General features: G+C 34.5%; 1 protein-coding gene and 1 long non-coding RNA gene across 3 annotated transcripts; one reads left to right on the top strand and one right to left on the bottom strand.

Moving 5' to 3' along the window:
• The first annotated feature begins 122 nt into the window (after positions 1–122).
• Positions 123–3466, top strand: LOC132600103 (uncharacterized). The gene is made up of 2 exons (XR_009567122.1): positions 123–2353; positions 2490–3466. It is a non-coding gene; the product is annotated as an uncharacterized LOC132600103 (long non-coding RNA).
• Positions 3467–5190: 1724 nt separating this feature from the next.
• LOC132598498 (S-adenosylmethionine synthase 1) lies at positions 5191–7687 on the bottom strand. Of its 2 annotated transcripts, none has more exons than XM_060311414.1 (2): positions 7569–7687; positions 5191–6567 (listed from the first exon to the last, which is right to left on the bottom strand). In XM_060311414.1, the coding sequence occupies exon 2, from the start codon at positions 6564–6566 to the stop codon at positions 5388–5390; it is 1179 nt and encodes a 392-aa protein (XP_060167397.1). In that variant the 5' UTR covers position 6567; positions 7569–7687; the 3' UTR covers positions 5191–5387. The 2 variants fall into 2 exon arrangements, with proteins under 2 accessions (XP_060167397.1, XP_060167396.1); XM_060311413.1 differs by having other exon boundaries at positions 7479–7666.
• Between the last annotated feature and the right edge of the window lie 11654 nt (positions 7688–19341).

Raw genomic sequence — 19341 nt, 5'->3', positions numbered from 1 at the left:
ATTCTTAATTTATACCTGTAAACCTTGTTCGTGCCCAAATGAGCCTTTTCAAGAACATTTACAGAATCAAAAAAAATGTAAAATGTGGATTGAAAACTATGTAAACAAAATACTTTGCACCATATGCTGGAGTTTAATCTTAGAAGTTTCGAACTTCAATATACAATGCTGAAGTTTTCGCCTTACGGGAAATTTTGAACTTCATGAATAATTTATGGAGTTTGAACTGCTAAAATTTTTAACTTCAGTAATTGCTCCTAGAGTATTCAGTGATTTAGTTGAGAGATTCTTGTTCAAAACCTCTCTGTGTAAAAAAAAGTAGCTAAAGTTATAACCACATTGTTTAAATATATATTTTTTTACATTTTCAATGCACAAAATTTTAAAACTAAGAAATCGGGAGTTTTCACTTTTTTCCGGAACATTAGTCCAAAAACTGTTTGGACATAAGATTGTTATAATTTTTTGGAATAAAACTGTTTGGAATTCAAAAATGTTGTTTTCACAATTTTCACTTCAAATCACTCACAAAAATCCAAAAATAACCCCAATTATCTGCATGTCCAAAACAACTTCAATTTTCGAATACCATTTTCAACTTAAAAACAAATACAATACTACTTTTTTTTTTTTTTCAATTTTACAATTCTTATGTTCAATCACCCACTTAAATTACTGGTCGGAGCTGGTACATGACTGTACGTTGCACTGAAATGTTACATTACACGTAAATGGAAATACTGAAAAGGAAGCAGCGTAAAGCAGAGAAGAAAAGTGGGAGAAGATAGGAGGCAGACTGAGCTTTCATTCATAATAAAGGAAACAACCCTATTACTACATGATATATATAAGATGCTAAAATGGGAAATGCTAAACACTGGCTGATGACAGAAATAAAAAGAGTACTCTCTCCATAAAGCTAATAAATTACCCTGGGATTCCTCTTAACTTTAGGTTAACTCATTACCCCATTTTAATACGTATCCTACATTTGGGGTTTGTTTCTTTTTTCTTTTTCTTTTGTATAAATTTGGGGCTTGCAACTGCTACACTTGCTTTAGTTTTGGATTTTGCCATGTATGCAGAGAAAATATTTGCTTGCTCCAGTTGTGCTTAGGTTCAATATGATGAAGGGTTAATATGAATGCTATTTCTTGATTCTAGCTAGCAGTTCCTCCTTGGAGTTCATTGGTCTCTTCAGTGTTTGCTTAAAATTGCATGCGAAGCATTTTTGCCACTAAAGTAAGCATATAACTATATGTTTTTGTTGAATGCATATCTAAATGTAACAGAAGATAAGAAAAACAATCATGGCACGCATTTGAAGCATCAACGAGCAAAAGAAATCTTAAATCATATAGCTGAAGAGCCCGACTATTATAAGTTAAATCCCCTGTTGGAATTTTTTCCTCTGTGTCGAGATATTTTTGAACTGTGAAACACATTTAAGTTGTTAGTAATATTCTATTTTACCAGTCTCTGACTATTTGTGTTAGAGAAAACTACTGGTTAATTAAGAAAACTGATCAGGAAGGATTTCTTTGTAATGAAACTTTCTATTTTAGAATTGGAAGACAGACAATGGGGATCTCTCTCTTGTAACATCTTTCTAGTAGCTTAGGGGGAAAAAGCAGAAGCTAAACCGAAAAAAAAGGTTGGGGAAAGCGATGGATTGTAAAGCAATAATCAGAATACACCAAGACAAGAATGTTATTCACCATTATCCAACACTAACAGGACAGTAGTGTTCATTTACAGTAGGGTGGATTATTTTCACTATTATAAATTGTAAAGCTTTCATCGAGTAAGAGCTGGTATATAAAGTTGGATCACTTGCTTAAAAAACATGTACCTGTTATTTATTCCTTGTGAGCAGAGAGCTACACAAGGCTGGTCGAGTCAAACCATTGCTGTAGGATGTACTAATCTACTTAATTAACCCAAATCTTTTACTTCTATTTGTTCTATATCTATGTCCTAGTCTTATAATTTTTTTCTATCTGGCCTTGTCATTGTTTGCCTTACTCGAGCCGAGGGTCTATCGGAAACAGCCTCTCTACCTACCAAGGTAGAGGTAAGGTCTGCGTACACTCTACCCTCCCCCTTCCCCAGACCCCACTTTCGGGATTACATAAGTTACCTTGTTGTTGTTGTCGTTGGCCTTGTCATTGTTTGTGGGTTGCTGGTTGGGCTTGGGATGTTGATTCCAGTGTTTCAGTATGTAGGTTGATCAAATTGCAGATTTTCATTGCTGGAATAGGAGATACAGAAATTGACGATATTGGAAGTCTTCAAGGTATTGGTTTCCTTAAGACTGGAATAGCATATATAACTAGTGATGATGATACTGAAGGTAGGTATTGGCTTTAGATAAGGACAGAAAATAAATATTGCAGTCCTGGTTTCATACGCCAAATTTACTTTTTAGCAAATTGCTTGCTTCTTTTGTTTATTTTATTGTTTTTTTCCTTCTCTTTTTTACTTGATAGTTCCTCTGTGCGCATTGCGCGCAACTGCTGTGAAGCTGTTGGAGGTCGAACAGAGGAACAATGAAATACACTCGGAGAAAATTGAGTTAGAAAGACAAGCTAACGCGATCATATTGATCTGTACAAGGGCATCTTCACTCTTTTGGTATTCTCAGTAGGAATTAATATCAACCAAACTACCAAAGTACCATCTTGTCCTGACTTTGCCATAATATCTATTCTATCCGCGTGTATGTTTTGGTCTGGAATGTTCATTTTCATGGTCTCTTTAAGATGAGGATTACAATCACGAACAGTTCGATCAGGCTTTTGACCGCAAGGCATATAAGAGTGAGAGTAGAAGCAAGAATTCTGATGGAATTGGAAAATAAGAGGAAAAGAAGGCTAGCAGCAAATGTTCTGAATAACAGTGAAGGTCCAGTCATAAACATGGATTTTTTTATCACCACAACTAAGACCATATATGATGCTCCCGAATTTTCTGATTTTGAGAAGGTTTATCATAAGAAGATCAATCTGTCTTGTGTGGTCAGAAGTGTTGCTATCTTCCTGCTATGGTGGTCCATACATACTTCTATATATATATATATATGTGGTGAGTATTCTCCTTTTCTATGTAAATGAATTTGAAGTCTATTTTCGAGCATGCTAAAGAGTGATATCGTGAAATGTAGCCCTTTTTATACAAAAGTGCAATTCATTAACAAGACTAACCATCTTTTGGTTTTTCATTTACAGAGCTGAATCAAGGACATGATTCTTCATCACCTGACAAGCTTAGCATGCCATATAAGGCTACATGAAAATTTATAGTCGAATACAAAACTATGTTTTGGTGTTTTGGTATTTGCCAACTTTGAACTTTCTCGATTTGTAGCGTTTAATTTGCAAATGTTTGCTAGGAACTGGCCAAGTTAATTTTGGGAGCTTCCTTTCAATTGCCTATTTTGATTATGAAACTTATAGTAGTTCGAACAGTGTCATTCTTTTCTTCTTTTTCTGTTCTTCTCCCACAGAAGGCGTGTGTTTGAATCTATTTGTTGTTTAAGTTAAACGAGAGATGCAAAATCCTTTTGCTTCAAGAATTAAAAGGAAAAGTAAAGAAAGATACTAATGGTAAAAAGAAAAAAAAGATAGTGTATTGTATCATTTCAAGGAAACATAAAAAATCATAAGCCCCGCTCCCCACTATTATCTGACACAGCTGTTTACTGCTTCCAAAAGACTTGTTGGTGTGAGTCTGTTCAGGTCATGGTGAATTTTACTTTGAATTGACTAGGATGCAATTTGCTTTTACTAAAACTTTCCGGTTTTAATATTATCAATGCCGCAGCAACTCCAATTCCATCTCAAGTAGTATTACGTACTAGTTTCAATAGTCAAGGGTTCAATGTTCAATCCTAACGTCCTCTTTTTTAATCCTATCACTTTGCCACAAGCATTCTTCCATAAGAAAAATTCTTCCATAGTCTTTTCTTTAACCAATGGGTGTTCGAATTTCACCGCTCTGACTAATTCGCACAATAGAAAACCTACTACGGGGACTTTTAGAACTTCATTTGTCCGGCTCAATCCTAAAATCTATAATTAAGGATGGAAGGTCCTTTAACATAAAAGTATAAGTTTACAACCTTGATGGTCACATACAATTTCGTTTAGCTTTAGTTTCTACATTTTCTTTCTTTCTCTTTTTATTTTGCTTTTCGGTTGTATTTCAGTCTGCACTTTTCAAGTGGAGATGAAGTTTGAAAACTAGTACTAACGTCATGAATGACCTGATTATCGAAGTCAATGTTGTGATTAAATAACGTTCAAAAGAAACAAAAGCCAAAAAAAAAAGGTTATACCTTTGCTTGTTGCTCTGGAATTACATATTCAACTTGGACCAAATATAGTGAGGTAGTAGCAAATTCTAATTTAAAATCTTGGAAAATGTTTGATTGACTGAGCCTCATCTAATCTTTCTGACCAAAAGTCTCTCGAAATTAGTTGCAGCGAGTTGGTTTTTGTCAAAGCCCAATTTTGCGAAAGCAATTGGTTTGAAATACAACGAACATACGCAAAATCCCTAAGAATATTGGTCATATGCTTCTCTCTTTGAATTACGAATTGGTTTTTGTCAAAGCCCAATTTTGCGAAAGCGATTGGTTTAAAATACAACGAACATACGCAAAATCCCTAAGAATATTAGTCATATGCTTCTCTCTGGGAATTACGAAAGGTGTTTATATTTGAGAAGATTTTGTTGGTCGATAACAGTCGACTTTACCTACCGATAGTAAAGTACCTATATACACAGAAAACTGACATATTTTGATTAATGATCCTAAAATAATATGCAAGGGAAACAGATGGATACAACAGTAGCTATTATTCATCCTGAAAAAGGACCACATTTTACGTTTACATCAACCAACAGAAGTACTAATCCAACCTTCTTCAAGAACTATTTAACTAAAAAAAATCTTCAAACGTCAACTTTTTAAAGTTATTTTCATTCATAATTGAAGTTTAAATAAATCTACACCTTAAACACATGGTCAACACGGTTAAGGGAACTCTAACAGCAGTTTCATTGTCAACAAACGAATGATCATAAAGTAAACATTATCACAGCTGGCTTCCCCAGTGCACAACTACTGTTATGGGCACTCATCATTTGGCCTCTTTTTTCAATATATTTTCTGAAGAACACCAGAGATTTCCATAAACGCACTAATTTTTATGTAGTATAATAGTTCTTTTATAATCTTCCAAGGCCCAAGATATCCAACACGATAGAAACAGGACAACCAAAAAAAGGGTTAAAAAAGTACAAAGACAAGCAAACACAGGGGATTCTAGAGCCGTAAGCAAACACCAAAGAACAAAAACATAGGCAAGCACTTTCAGACACACTTAGTCTTGGGGCTTTTCCCACTTGAGGGGCTTGACAACTTCCCATGTGAAATCAGCGTCATCACGTCCGAAGTGACCATAGGCAGCAGTTTTCAAGAATCTATTGCCACCCCTCTTTAAATCCAAGTTAATAGACATCATTCCAGGTCTGAAATCGAAGTTCTCCTTAACTATCTTCAGTATTTCCCTGTCGGGGATCTTTCCCGTGCCATAGGTGTCAACAAATACGGACAATGGCTCAGGCACACCGATGGCATAAGAAACCTGCACGATGCATCTGCGAGCGAGTCCACTAGCTACAATACTCTTGGCAGCCTGCCTTACGATGTAGGCCCCACTTCTGTCGACCTTGGTTGGGTCTTTTCCTGAGAAAGCACCACCACCATGGGCACCCCAACCACCATAGGTGTCAATGATGATTTTACGACCAGTGAGACCAGCATCACCATGAGGTCCACCAATAACAAACCGGCCTGATGGGTTAAGGTGGAAGATTGTCTTCTCGTCAAGGTACTTCTCTGGGATGACTGGCTTGATGACATGCTCCTTAAGGTCGCCGGCAATCTCGTCATTTGTAACGGTCTCATCGTGTTGAGTGGAGATGAGAACAGTGTGGACCCTAACTGGAACCATGGCACCATTGTCATTGTAGTACTCAACAGTAACTTGAGTCTTGCCATCGGGCCTCAACCAGGGGCAGGTACCATTCTTGCGGACTTCAGTAAGGCGGGCACCAATTTTAGTCGCAAGCACATGGCTAAGAGGCATCAATTCAGGGGTCTCATCGGTGGCATAGCCAAACATGTGACCCTGGTCACCAGCACCAATCTCCTCGGGGCGTTTAGTTAGATGGCCATGGACACCTTGAGCAATATCAGGACTTTGCTGCTCAATGTAAACAAGGACCTTGCAGTTGTCGGCATCAAGACCAACATCATCAGAAACGAATCCAATATTGCGGCATGTGTCACGCACAATCTTCTCGTAGTCTACAACAGCCTTGGTTGTGATCTCACCAAAGACCATGACCAAGTTAGTCTTGGTGCAAGTTTCACATGCAACCTTGCTCTCGGGATCTTGCTCAAGGCAAGCATCGAGAATTGCATCAGAGATCTGATCACAGAGCTTGTCTGGGTGACCCTCGTTCACAGACTCGGAGGTGAATAGGAAAGTTTCCATTCTGCAACAAGATAAAATCAATTACACAAGTTCAAGTATATAATAGAAGCTACAATTGCTAAAAAGAACCACTTTGAGTATAAGTGCAACATCATCACCTAACAAACAGTGAAATGCTGAGAAACGGATGCTACAAGGAAAGAATCACTGCAATATTCTCCAGCTAGCTAAAAGTCTTTATTCCTAAGAACAAGAATCACTAACAGATAATGCACCACCAAAAGAGATTCTATGCAAAATAGTCTCACCTAATATATTATATCACCTAAAGTAATTTATCTTAACCTGACAAAATTAAAGCAAAAGCACAACAATATCTCCTTTTATCTATAAAATATCAAGTTGGACCACCAATTAAGATAAGGATCTACAACTTTTAAAAGGCAATAGAGTTGAGCTAGAATCTTCCTCCAAAGTTGGCAGAAGCATATTAGCACAGATCTAGCTTGTACTCTTGCCAGCCAAGGCCTTACCAGATCAATCAGCTACTTCTAATTTCTAATTAATTTTCAGAACCACAAAGAAAAGACAATTGAATCACACTACGTAGATAAAAGAAGATAGTAAAAACAGAGAAAAAAGATTTACAATACCAAACATGAGTTCATAGTTCAGACGATCAAAACTTTAGAAAAAGGATTTAGTTTTTTAAAGAAAAGCATTTTAAACAGGAAATTTAGTTCATTTCCAGATTTAACAAACCCTTCCTTCACTTCCCTGTTTCCAACACCCAAGTTAAAACATTACCACGCCTAAACAGACCAGATAAAAACACAAACTTTCATCACTTCAAAACCACATATGATCATTTAACTCCCAAAACCCAAAATTAATAACAGTCAGATCTATCATAAAATCCCATCAAGAAAACAACAGAAAGACCAATATTCAACTAGCATAATTGAAAATTACCTCAAGAAAAAGGAGAAGTTAGTAACCCAAACAGCGAACTTGAGAGAAAAAGAGGTTCACAAATATCCAAAAGGAGCAAACTTTTATTACCCTTTTAGAGAAAAACCTCCTTGTATTTTTAGTTCGCTGACTGCTTGCGAGTTTTAACCTTACACTTTGGAGCCTTATTTATAGACCCAACAATGGACGTGGTCTTAACATCCATTGACGTTCTTGTGTGCTTTTTTGACTACTAATTAAGGTGGTTGGGTTTCGGTTTGGTAATGGATTTGAACGGTTGATGATGTGTGTGGGGTGTTTAATCTAACGGTTAGGAAATGTTGGGGGTGGGTGACGACGGTAACATACCCACATAATTATTCCCATAATACTATTATTATCCAGTTTTATTAGAGGGAAAAAAATTAATTAGTGGTGAAGATATGGACCGCTACTACTCTCTTTTTGTTTACCAACCCCCCTTATGCGGGCCATGGGCCGGGCTGGGGTTGTTGGTTTCGGGCTTTCAGTGGCCTGGATGGATATGTGTTTTCATTTGGACAACTTTCATCAATACAAGATATATAAGAGTTAATTATATAATTTACAACTAATATAGATATTATAAATTGTGCAACTTAAAGCTAAAAACAAGGAGATTATTGCTGTAAATAAAAATCTAAAAATAAGGAGACTCCCTATATTAGTTAACATAATTAAATGCATATAAAAACACAATAAATTCTTATCTAAAAAAGCTCCAGCACAATCTACTAGCAAGCTAATTCATGAATTTTAACCCAAAAAAATAAAGCTAATTTATGAACAAGTATATTGTTGTAATATCTGTTATATATATATTCTATCTATATATCATATATTGTTACCATATATGTTATTATAGAGTACAAGTGATTGACATGCAGAGTAGTATATTCATATATTAGGTATATAATGTACATACTTAGATATATTAATTTCTACTATTATATCCACAAATATTTTGTTATCATATTTTCAGTTAAATTTGCCAATTTGAATATACCATATACTTTTTAGGTATATTTTCATGTACTTTTGTTATACAATATACCATATATTTTCGTGTATTTTTCTTAATATTAATAGTAATATATTCAAATAATTTCTTTTAAGCACAAAAAAATAATTGCATCAATCATCCAGTGAAAATAAAAAAAGAAGAATAAAGAGGAGGAAACGAAAGAAAAAAAATCTTTTTAAAATGATAGATGGAATATGGAAATTACATTATCTCTCATGCCCTTTTCATAGATTTTTTTTTTTTTTATGGAGATGGGGGATGATTTTGAAAGAAAGAGAAAGTACAAAGTGAATATGTATTAATGGTGGTAACTCCTAAAAATTAAGTATTACTGAGATATTAGGAATCTAAAAAATTGTATTTTTGTCATTAAGAAGTTCAAATTTTGAATAAGTTGTATTAATGTAATTTTTTGAAAGTAGTTGTAATATTTTTAATTACCATTTGAAAAAGTTGTATTTGTATGACTTTTCCTTTTTATTTTTTTAATTCTTAATCTGAAGCTTGATTGCTGTTGTACTGTTGTGCTAATAAATAAAAAATCAAATTGTAAATGGTATGAAAAAAAAAATCTACAAAATTATTTGTCTTACTTGAAACTTGATGATAGTACACTGACTAATAAGCAATGAGGGAAAGAATGCCAATCATTATATTGAGAGATTAAGAACCAGGAAATTTCACTTGTAACTAACAATTGGTGTATTATATTGGTGCATTCAAATGCTATAAATTTTTATTACAGTGTATGTAAGTTAATAAATCCTAGCATATTTAGTTTGGTAAAGTGTTTGAAGTACCGTTTTATAGGTTTTTATTTTGTATATAAGTCGCGGAAAAATAGTTCTCATCCAAGATCTTCACAGTTTATATTTTTGGAATAGAAGTTTAGAGCTTGGAAAAAAGGTCATTAACAGTCTATTAATAAGTCAACCAAAACTAAAAATGTTCTTAAATTCGTAGGTTTTCTGTATAATTCCATAACTAAGAAATCGATAATTAGAAATTTAAGATCATTTATTTTTGTCACCAAGCATAAGTTACTTTCTTTAGTTTTCAACTACTACTAATTATTTGGTCACACAGAAAACGAAACCTGTACCACATGAAAATTCAGTTAATTATAATGAATTGGAAAGGTTTGGTGAAGCCACTCACCAACCTTCACAAACGTGCTTGACAATGCTCAAAACTGTCATTTTCTTTCGCGTATTAGCCTATTTTTAACTGACACGAGTAACGATACTTGATAGTGCCTGGAAAATTAACTAGCTAATTGTAAAAAAAAAAAATGTGGAATTGGTTCAGCTTATACGCATCTCGATTAATTTCACGGAGTACTAACTATCTCTTACCATGCACAAATATGAATAACTGTCAACTTCTTAATTGTTTCTGATTCATTATCTCTGTTTTTCTTATAAAAGGAAGCGCTCTCTTTCTATTTATGTAACTATAGAGGCAATCTACAGAGACATATGAAAGTGTTACTCACATTTATCAGGCAGCCCATTTTATTACCTCATTTTAACTGATTAAATAATAGTACTCCGATGTAGTTGCGATATTTTCAAAATGTAGTGCCGTGATTATCTGTATGTCCATTTGGGTTCGTTGCCACTTGCCACAAGCAATGCGAACTACTTAGATGATTGATAAAGGAATTGCAACTAAAAAAAAGTCAAACTGACTATATGGTCAAAAGACCAATGAAATTTAGATTGACCACGTTGTTTGTTTCAAATTTAGACCTTTCAAACATCGAGTTTTTCCTTTTTTCTAAGAAACTCACTGAATTAAATAAAGCATGCCACATGCAGCATGGAAGGATAAGCTATATCCTTTTCCCACTCATTTGAAACAAGAAAATTAAAATTTAGGATCCATCAAGGAATCATCCAAGTATTACCTTAAACTAATCAAAGTCCAACTTGAATTGAATTTTTAAAGATTAGAAGCTGGATCTTCATCTTTTTAATTTGTTATATAGCTAGCTAGACTGTTAACAACTCATGATCAGGTGAGTTGAAGTCAAATATGAAACGTATATGCTCCTAATTTTTGTAGGCAAAATGAGCTGAAATATTGCGGGGGGAACCGATCCAGTTGGGAAATTAAACGTTGTCAATAGGTTCTATGAACTAAACAAATACTGTACTAGTCTACAAACCATCATAAAAGTATTTGGAACATGCATGCTCAACTCCGTGCCTCATACGGTAAGAATTGTTTAGTTGAATCTTTTTTTGGTTAACTGGAAATTATATCACAATTGCTAATCAAGAATGTTTTAGTTGAATCAACCATAAGTGGATGCATCATGCATGTTTACAGATTTTTTTAAAATATATATATAAAAATTTATATACTCCCTTTGACCGTATATATTAATCATTTTGATAATATAAATTTGTTTCAAAGTATTTGACGTGCTATAAAAATAAGTAGTAATTTGTTATTACTTTTTTTTTTCAAAATATAATTATGTACTCTTACTGCTCCAATCCGGAAAGCTGATTAAGTAAAATGTTTAAGGGGAATGTTAAGGGTAAGTTAAATAAATATTCTAATCATATGACTATTAATTAATTCTTTTTGAAATGGTGTAAAAAAACTTTGAAAAAAGTAAATAATATAAACGGATATCGGGTAAATACTTGTACACATGCGGTTTTTATGTGATCAGATCAAGAAATTTAATTGTATCAGTAGAAAATTAAAGGGAGAACATATGAGTATTACTTAACCAAAGCTTAACTGTGAATGTTTGTATGAGAAATGTATGTAGCATTAGACATCGGCGCTATGAGTTTTTACCCCAAATAAAATATATATTTAATTTGAACCATTAAAAAGGAGTACATCTTACCCTCCCTGTAGGATCACTGGAGTACATCTTACCCTCCCTGTAGGATTACTCTGGATATGTTGTTGTAGAGCGGAGTCCTTTCTTTTGGCTAAATGTGCTTATTATAAATTTCTTCCCAAAATTGGTATTTTGGAGTCGGTGACATAAATGAATCACATGCCCATGAAACATCCACAGGCTACAACCATGTGGATCGTTATTGCAGTAATTGTTTTTTGCTTTGTATGGGAAAGGGTAAACAGGAAAATGTGCAACTTCCCCAAAAAGGAAATCCATAGAGCCAGTTTGTTAGTATTATCAAGAATCCATTATATCTGACGTCGGTGTACCGTGTACACATTTGAAAACAGCGTACATAGGAAAGTATAAAAGAAGCAACAACAATTGTCTCCAGTACACGATCTACCCATTTTCTTAATGGATCTTGGACTATAAAAAATTGAAATTATTTATATATCCACCGGCTAACATATTTTTAGAAACAAACCCATTATTTTATACAAGCTAGCTATCTAGCTCCAATTCCACAATTTGGATCCATTAAATATGTTATATTAAGATCTATAACTTGCATAATCTTCAAGTGGAACTCTGCGCGTCTAGTGGCAAGTTGAAAGGTCGAAATGAACTTTAAGTCCAAATCCTTAAAGAACAATCTTACCGACAGTTTCTCCATCACGTCATCACATGTTAAATTCGCAGTTGCACAAGTAAATTATGTATATAACTGTTAATAGAATTAAACTTATGGTTCAAAATTGTTTTAGATCATAATATAAGTTCAAACTCTAAATGTGTTGTTCTTGCAATTTTAAAATTCGTTTATCAAAGTTTCTGTCCGCATTTTTTCAAAATTCTCTTATTAAAATTTCTGTCTCCAACGTTGCACTTTTGGAGGGCAAGATGTCTAGCTGCAGAAACGGTAACATTATTATGTCTCGGTTCAGTCCCCCTTTTGGACACGTACATGCCTCATGGGAATTGGAATAAGAAGTTCATGACCCAAACATATCCAAAATCACCTAAGCTAAACAAACCACTCCCATCACGCCACCTATCTCAACTACTCTCTCTGTTTCAATTTATGTGGCACTTTTCGTTTCCCGAGATTCAAACTGTGCGATCTTTAACTAATATTTTAAGATGTATTTTTTTTTATCAAATTGATATGAGAAAAGTTGCAAATTATAGTATTTTTCATATAGTTTTCAAATATATAAATTTTAATCTTAAAATATTAAGTTAATCTAATCCAATTTAACTTCAAAGTTTAATTAATTTGACTCTAAATAAGCAAAAATTGCCACATAAATCGAGATGAAGGAGTACATTATTAGGCAGTTTTAAAAAAAAAAAGTTGCGAGGGGGAAGGCAAAAAACAAAAGCTTCCTCTGACATCCAACGGCTAGTTATCGCATGATAATTACAACTACTGTACAATAGATAATATACATTAGTACTGTACAATAGATAAAAGTGGGAAATGAATTGACTTAAAATTTCAACTTTCAAGTTTTTAAATATGTGACTTGAAAGTAGTTTGGACCATGGGTGGTCCAAGTCCGTGTTACATCTTATATTTTCATACATTGGGACGTTTTAAACTAAACGTGACAAGTTAAAGACAAGACTATTTTAAGATACGAAGTAGAGATTTTAACTTCCGGTTTCGTTTCAAGTCATAATTTAACTACAATTTCGTTTGGCATGGAAGCACAAATGAAAAATGGGTATTAAATTAACCACTATTATATTATTAAGTGGGATTGGGGGGACCAAACAAAAAAAAATCAGTCCATTAAAGGGACAAAGCTAGCCGTGTAGAGTGTGTGGAGTGGTCAATGGTTATTGACCCAAAATAAAGTAAGGCACATGTCCAAGGCATGGTGGGGGACATATAGACAAACAAATCTGCTCACTCCACATTTTCAGCATTCAAAGTTAGAAGAAGTAGAGTGTAGAGAGAAGGAGCTCACGGCTAAGAGCTAGCCAAGAGTAGTGAGTGAATTTCAACTCCAAAAAAAACAGTTCTCTTCCTCAAATCAACTCCTCATTTAGTGTACAAGAATATGTAGTAGTTGTTGAAACGAAACTAAGAAGTGTAGCACCTCAATAGTGTGGAAAATTCGTCCAAAGTGAAGAACAAGATTGTAAGGTAAAAATGCTTATTGTTCTTGTGTTTCATGACGATTTGAATGTATAGTTCATGCATGTTGTTGTTGGATTGTTGTTGTAGTTGAAGTAGAGAGTTATCCATGAGTATTGGTGAAGTCATGGTTGATTTCATTTTGCTTGTATTGTTGATGAATTGAATATGTATCAACATAGGCAAATGAACAAAGATTGTAGGAGTTTGGTTGTGATGTTGCATGTTGGATATTGGACTGTTTTTGCTTGAATTTAAAATGAGCCATGTGTTGAAGATTCTAATGAAGTCATGCTTAATCTTGTTGAACATGTATTGGAAATGGATTGAATGCATTGTAGTTGGATAAACGGATGAAAATCATGAAATGGTGGAAGGGTGTTGTAGCCGTGTAGTAGGGACTGTTTTGGGGAGAATTAGGGACTGTTTTGTGTCACATTTGGGTTGTTGTTGTTATGGACATTGTGTTGTATTGTATGCATGTTGAATATGTGAATTGAGGTGTTAAAGAAATGAATTATGTTGAGGGGTAAAGGAAGTCCAAAACCGTGGACAGTTTTTGAGGTTAGAAGTAAATTTGTGTGTGTTGAATGTTGATTCTTGTTGCAAACGTTTAGTGAATGTAAAGTGCCATGATTCAAGTTAAAACTGAAATGATTGTGGGCTGTTGTAAGAATGAAAATGATGCTAAAACAGTTCCAAAAATCATGAAAGTAATGTCATTAAACGTGTTGTTGTTGTTGCAAGTTAAAACTGGAAAATTGCTAAGTGAGAATGGAAATGCTATGTGTGTTGTTTAGCCATGTGTATGAAACAGTTTTGAATGGTGCATGGACTGCCCAAGTTCCCTAAGTCATGTTTAAACAAGTCTTGATTAATATATGAAATAACGATTAGCAATGTTAACTTGTAACGCTAGTTGGTTTGAATGCGAACGAAACGTCGTTTAATTGTTAGAAAGGAATTGTGAGTGTCACAATACGTATTGAATGCCCTTGTAGACTAATTGTAGTTCTTCACATCTTGATATAGGATAAGTGTTTTTGGGCAGCAAGTACAAGTTACAATACAACTAAACGCAAAAGGTATGTAAAGCATATTCCTTCTTCTTTTGGCATGTCCTAGACGAAAGTGTGAAACGATATGAACCTTGGGGTAGATTCTATTCTCTAGTTTCATGTATGACTTATGATTCTATATTTCATTAAGGTTATTGTCATGTGCCTACAATATGATTGACTAATGAATAATGCATGAAAGTTCCTATACTTAAAGAATTGCACAACTAGAGACATACTTGACTTTCAAAAGCTATACCATGTTGAAGCGATATACGTACATGAAATCTGAAACGTTTCTTGTAATAGTTTGTATGAGACTTAAGATGAACTGAATATGAATATTATTTTTACACTTTAGAGCTGGTTAGTTGCTTATCCACTGAGTCTCAAAAAGATGAATTGCATGTATGTGGTTGCTATTTATTCTGCTCGTGCTTACCGCTATATCCTTCACTGAGTCCCGAGCCAGGACACGTTCTCGTGCGCATATTTACTATATTAATCACCGAGTCCCTCACTAGAGGGCCGGGACACGTTATATATATATGTATATGATGATATGATGACATGATGATATGGAGATGGTGGCCAGGAGGGGCACATTCCCTATTACCGAGTCCCTTATTAAAGGGCCGGGACACGTTTATGTTTATGTTTATGATGCTATGATTTTAATTACCGAGTCCCTCATTAAAGGGACGGGACACGTTATATATGTTATATACAGAATGATTTTGCAACTTTGATTACAAAACTCTATAACGATATTGATATGAGAATGATACAGATGAAATATGTCCAAAGGCAAGTTTTATGAATTTCTGATTGTTGCATTGGGTCCTACATACTTTGTCTCCTTATGAGTCTATTACTACATTTCATGCTTTACATGCTCAGTACATATTCCGTACTGACCCCCTTTCTTCGGGGGGCTGCGTTCATGCCCGCAGGTACAGACGCTCGTTTCGGAGATCCGCCAGCTTAGGACACTATTTCAGCTATTTTGGACTGCTCCTTTGTTCCGGAGCTAGCTTGTGGTATAACTCCCTTATGTTGTATTCGTATGTGTTTATTTGGGTATGGCGGGGCCCTGTCCCGCCACATAATACGGTCATTACTCTTAGAGGTCTGTGGACATCGGTGTGGGTCGGTTTGTAGTTATTGATGCGTTTTATGTCTATGACTTATGTTTGGGGCGTACCCATTCGTAATGGCAGCCTTGTCGGCTCGCACATGTATATGTTGTTCTGTTGGCCCTGTGTGGCCTTTGTGGTATTTGCTGTGTACAGGGTTATTTTGGATAGTCCGAAAAACAAAGGAAACTTTGCCGAAATTTTTTTCTGAAAATCTTATAAATTTGAAACACCGCCTTGTCGGCTTCTGTTATATACCTGGATGTGTTTGATATAATCTGAGGCAGCGTTTGATATTTGTGTCGGTATAAGTCATATGTTTGCCACTCGGATTTGTGATTGTGTTCGGGTGCCCAATTCGGGCCCTGGTCACGGCCCACGGGGTTGGGTCGTGACAGTCCGTCCATATATTCCTGGAAGTAACTCTGGAAGTAGAGGTGTCAAAATTGGTTGATCCGGCCCAATTCAATTCAATCTTAAAGGGTTAAGCATTAAATGGGCTAGAACGGGTTGATTCTTTTATCGAAGGGTTTCTAAAATGGCAGCCCAACCCAGTTCTTAGCGAGCTGCAGGCTAGGACGGGCTAACCTTTAAATTTTTTTTTCCTTTTGAAATAGCATTTTAAGTGATTTTTGGTACAATTTGAACATGAAACTTTTTGTAATCTGAAATAGAATCATCTATCACCCATATTACACGAACTCATATTACATAAACAAAATAAATTCAAGAGAAAATATAAATTACTATTTTTGTTCACTAATTCAAGTCACGTCTGAAAGAAACTAAACATAATTTAATTTCTAAGATTAAAACTTGTAACTCCAGTTTCTCATTTACTACTTTGTAGTAAGTACATTCTTTTTTTCATTACTTTTTATCTTTTTGTTTAATTACTTATATTTAAAAAATATATATTATTCTTTTCTACCTTTAAGGGCTGCCCTCAACCCAACCTTTGAGCCTAACGGGCCAAGAGAAACTGCGCTATTGAGCCTCACTTATAAATGAACCAAAGAAATCTTAGTGGGCAATTCGCAGGAATGCCCTTATTTTGGGGGTGGTCTTTAATTTTGCTCTTTGCCTAATACCATGAGTTTTGGCGTCTGAACCACGACTTAGTCAAAAAAAAAAATCGCAAGGCATAGTTTTGAAGCAAAGTTAGGCCTCGGGCAGAGTTTTGCAAGCCAAAGCTAGGCCTCAAGCATAGTTTTGCAAGCCAAAGATAGGCCTCAGGCATAGTTTTGCAAGCCAAAGTTAGGCCTCAAGCATAGTTTTGCAAGCCATCGGGCACAGTTTGCCTGCAAACTCTACCTGCAGGTAGAGTTTTGCAAGCCAACTTTAGGCCTCAGGCATAGTTTTGCAAGTCATCAAGCATAGCCATAGTTTTGCAAGCCATCAGACATAGTTTGCTTGCAAACTCTCCTTAAGGCATAGTTTGCCTTTAGGTGTAAGGCAAAGTTTGCAGGCAATCCGCACAACAAAAAAAAAAATGAATCTTAGTTCAACCCTGCTTAAATAAAGGGCTGGGTTGAGCTAGTCCCATGGATCAAGCTCATTTTGACAACTCTACCTAGAAGGGCGACACAATTTAACTTAGCTTTAATTTGTACTACTTTAGGTGAGGTTATATATTCACCGCGGTAAAAAACTTATCAACATTCAGTATTTATATTATGTTAATAATGAATACACCTTATGTGTTTTTGCATTTAGATATATTATAATCACTTAACTATAGCTAGTTAACTTACATTTTACCTCACTATTATACATAATTATAGTAAAATGATATGTGATTACCTCTTTTTTAATTTTTCCATCAACAACTAGCTAGTAGATGCTTCAGAGTATTAAAGTTGTACGTTGGGCAATCTAACATTCTGCCTATGGCAAGGTCGGGTCGAAATCATGGTCAACATGGTACTTGCTTGATGGACTTAGTTAATAAATAAAGTTATGTTTTTGCTATCAACTATAATTTTCTGCATGATGATAAAGCGGTTGATTCTTACCAAAGTGTTGGTGGGATGGAAATAAATAATATAACAGTAAAAGATTCTATCTTATTGCATTCAGGAAAGTAAACAATATAGCTCAACTCTCAAGTCTCAAACAATCGAATTTCCTTCGCCACTGATATATCATATACACAACCCAAAAGGGAAAACGAAAAAGATAGCTTTCCTCAAAAAAAAACATAGGAGATCTATGCACTAAAAAGTTATATTTCTTCTCTCCTTTTCTATTTTGAATATAGTACTAGTTCGGAAGTGAGCTAGCTACAAGTGTTCCAAGTCCAATCTCTTATAATAAGTAAAGAAGCCTGAACAGATCATATGGTCCTGGCAATGTACATGCCTTCTCCAATTATCATGGCTCTCAAATTTTACAAAACCAATGCATAGTCAGTAAGAAACAAAATCAGATAGGAAAAAAACTACTCTTTTGGGTGAACAAAGTAAACCTTTAGGTTGAATCCAATATGGAGGAAGTTAATTAAGTAATGGTACATTATAATCTTATTGTGATATATATGATTTTAGAATAACATTATCACGGCACTTCATTTAATAAAAATGAAGGAGAATACATAACTTTTCTCTGAAGGGCTGTCGGTTGAATGCATGCCTACCAACTTTTACGTCACTGCATGATGATTGAACAGATTAAGTTAATTATCTGTGAGCAAAAACAAAAATTATGATGATTAATAAATTACTAATCAATCATTGTCTTGTAATTAATTTTAGCGATAATACTCAAATAAGAAATTGAAAGAAAAAGAGGACAAATTAAATATAATCTGATTGCCGTAGTGAACGATTTAACAAGTGATTAATTGGGACCATAGCCATTTTTCCTAAAGATAACAAGTGAGTACTGTGAGTATACAATATTATTTTATCTAAAAGCTTAAGTTATTAGATAGATCATGTTATATTTACTTAATTAATTACATTATATTAAAAAACTATTACGTTCGCTTCTTTTTTGGGATAGCAAATACGGGTGTAACATGAAAATTGATTTGCTAGCTACCCGAATTTGAGTAACTTAATGCTTCCCTGATTTGGAGTCATTGCCCTAGTGCATCTAAAAATAATTTATTTTTTAAGAATGATATGTGTTCCTTTATATGTTAAACTAATATATAAAATAACAATAACACAAACAGGTTCAAATAAAAAGGAAAGAAAGGAGTATATATAATAAGAGAAAAAGTGACATTATATGTACGTAACGCATGAAATGCAGTCATGAGCCAATAATTATACTGAGTAGATAATCAAGCATATCTTAGATAGTTTCTTCCGGACCTTAACAAAAATATCTTAGAGGGACATATCAGTCATGCATGGAACATGTACAAATCAAACGAGATCTTGGGTGTGTTTGGTAAGAAGGAAAATGTTTCTTTAGAAAATATTTTTATTTTTCAGGAAATTGAATGGATTTCTTATTATTTTCTTGTGTTCGGTATAAAAGCAAAAAAAAATATTATCTCTGCCCCATTATTGATGCTGAAATAGATTTTTTTAGTGATCCTGAATATCTGAATTTGCCTAAACGCATATGTTCCTTCCGTTCGATTCTCTCGAAACCAAATAT

The sequence above is a fragment of the Lycium barbarum genome, chromosome 6, assembly GCF_019175385.1.
Source record: "Lycium barbarum isolate Lr01 chromosome 6, ASM1917538v2, whole genome shotgun sequence".
Classification (NCBI taxonomy): Eukaryota; Viridiplantae; Streptophyta; class Magnoliopsida; order Solanales; family Solanaceae; genus Lycium; species Lycium barbarum.
The sequence above is the reverse complement of the archived record's forward strand: the minus strand, read 5'-3'. Positions and strand labels throughout refer to the sequence as shown.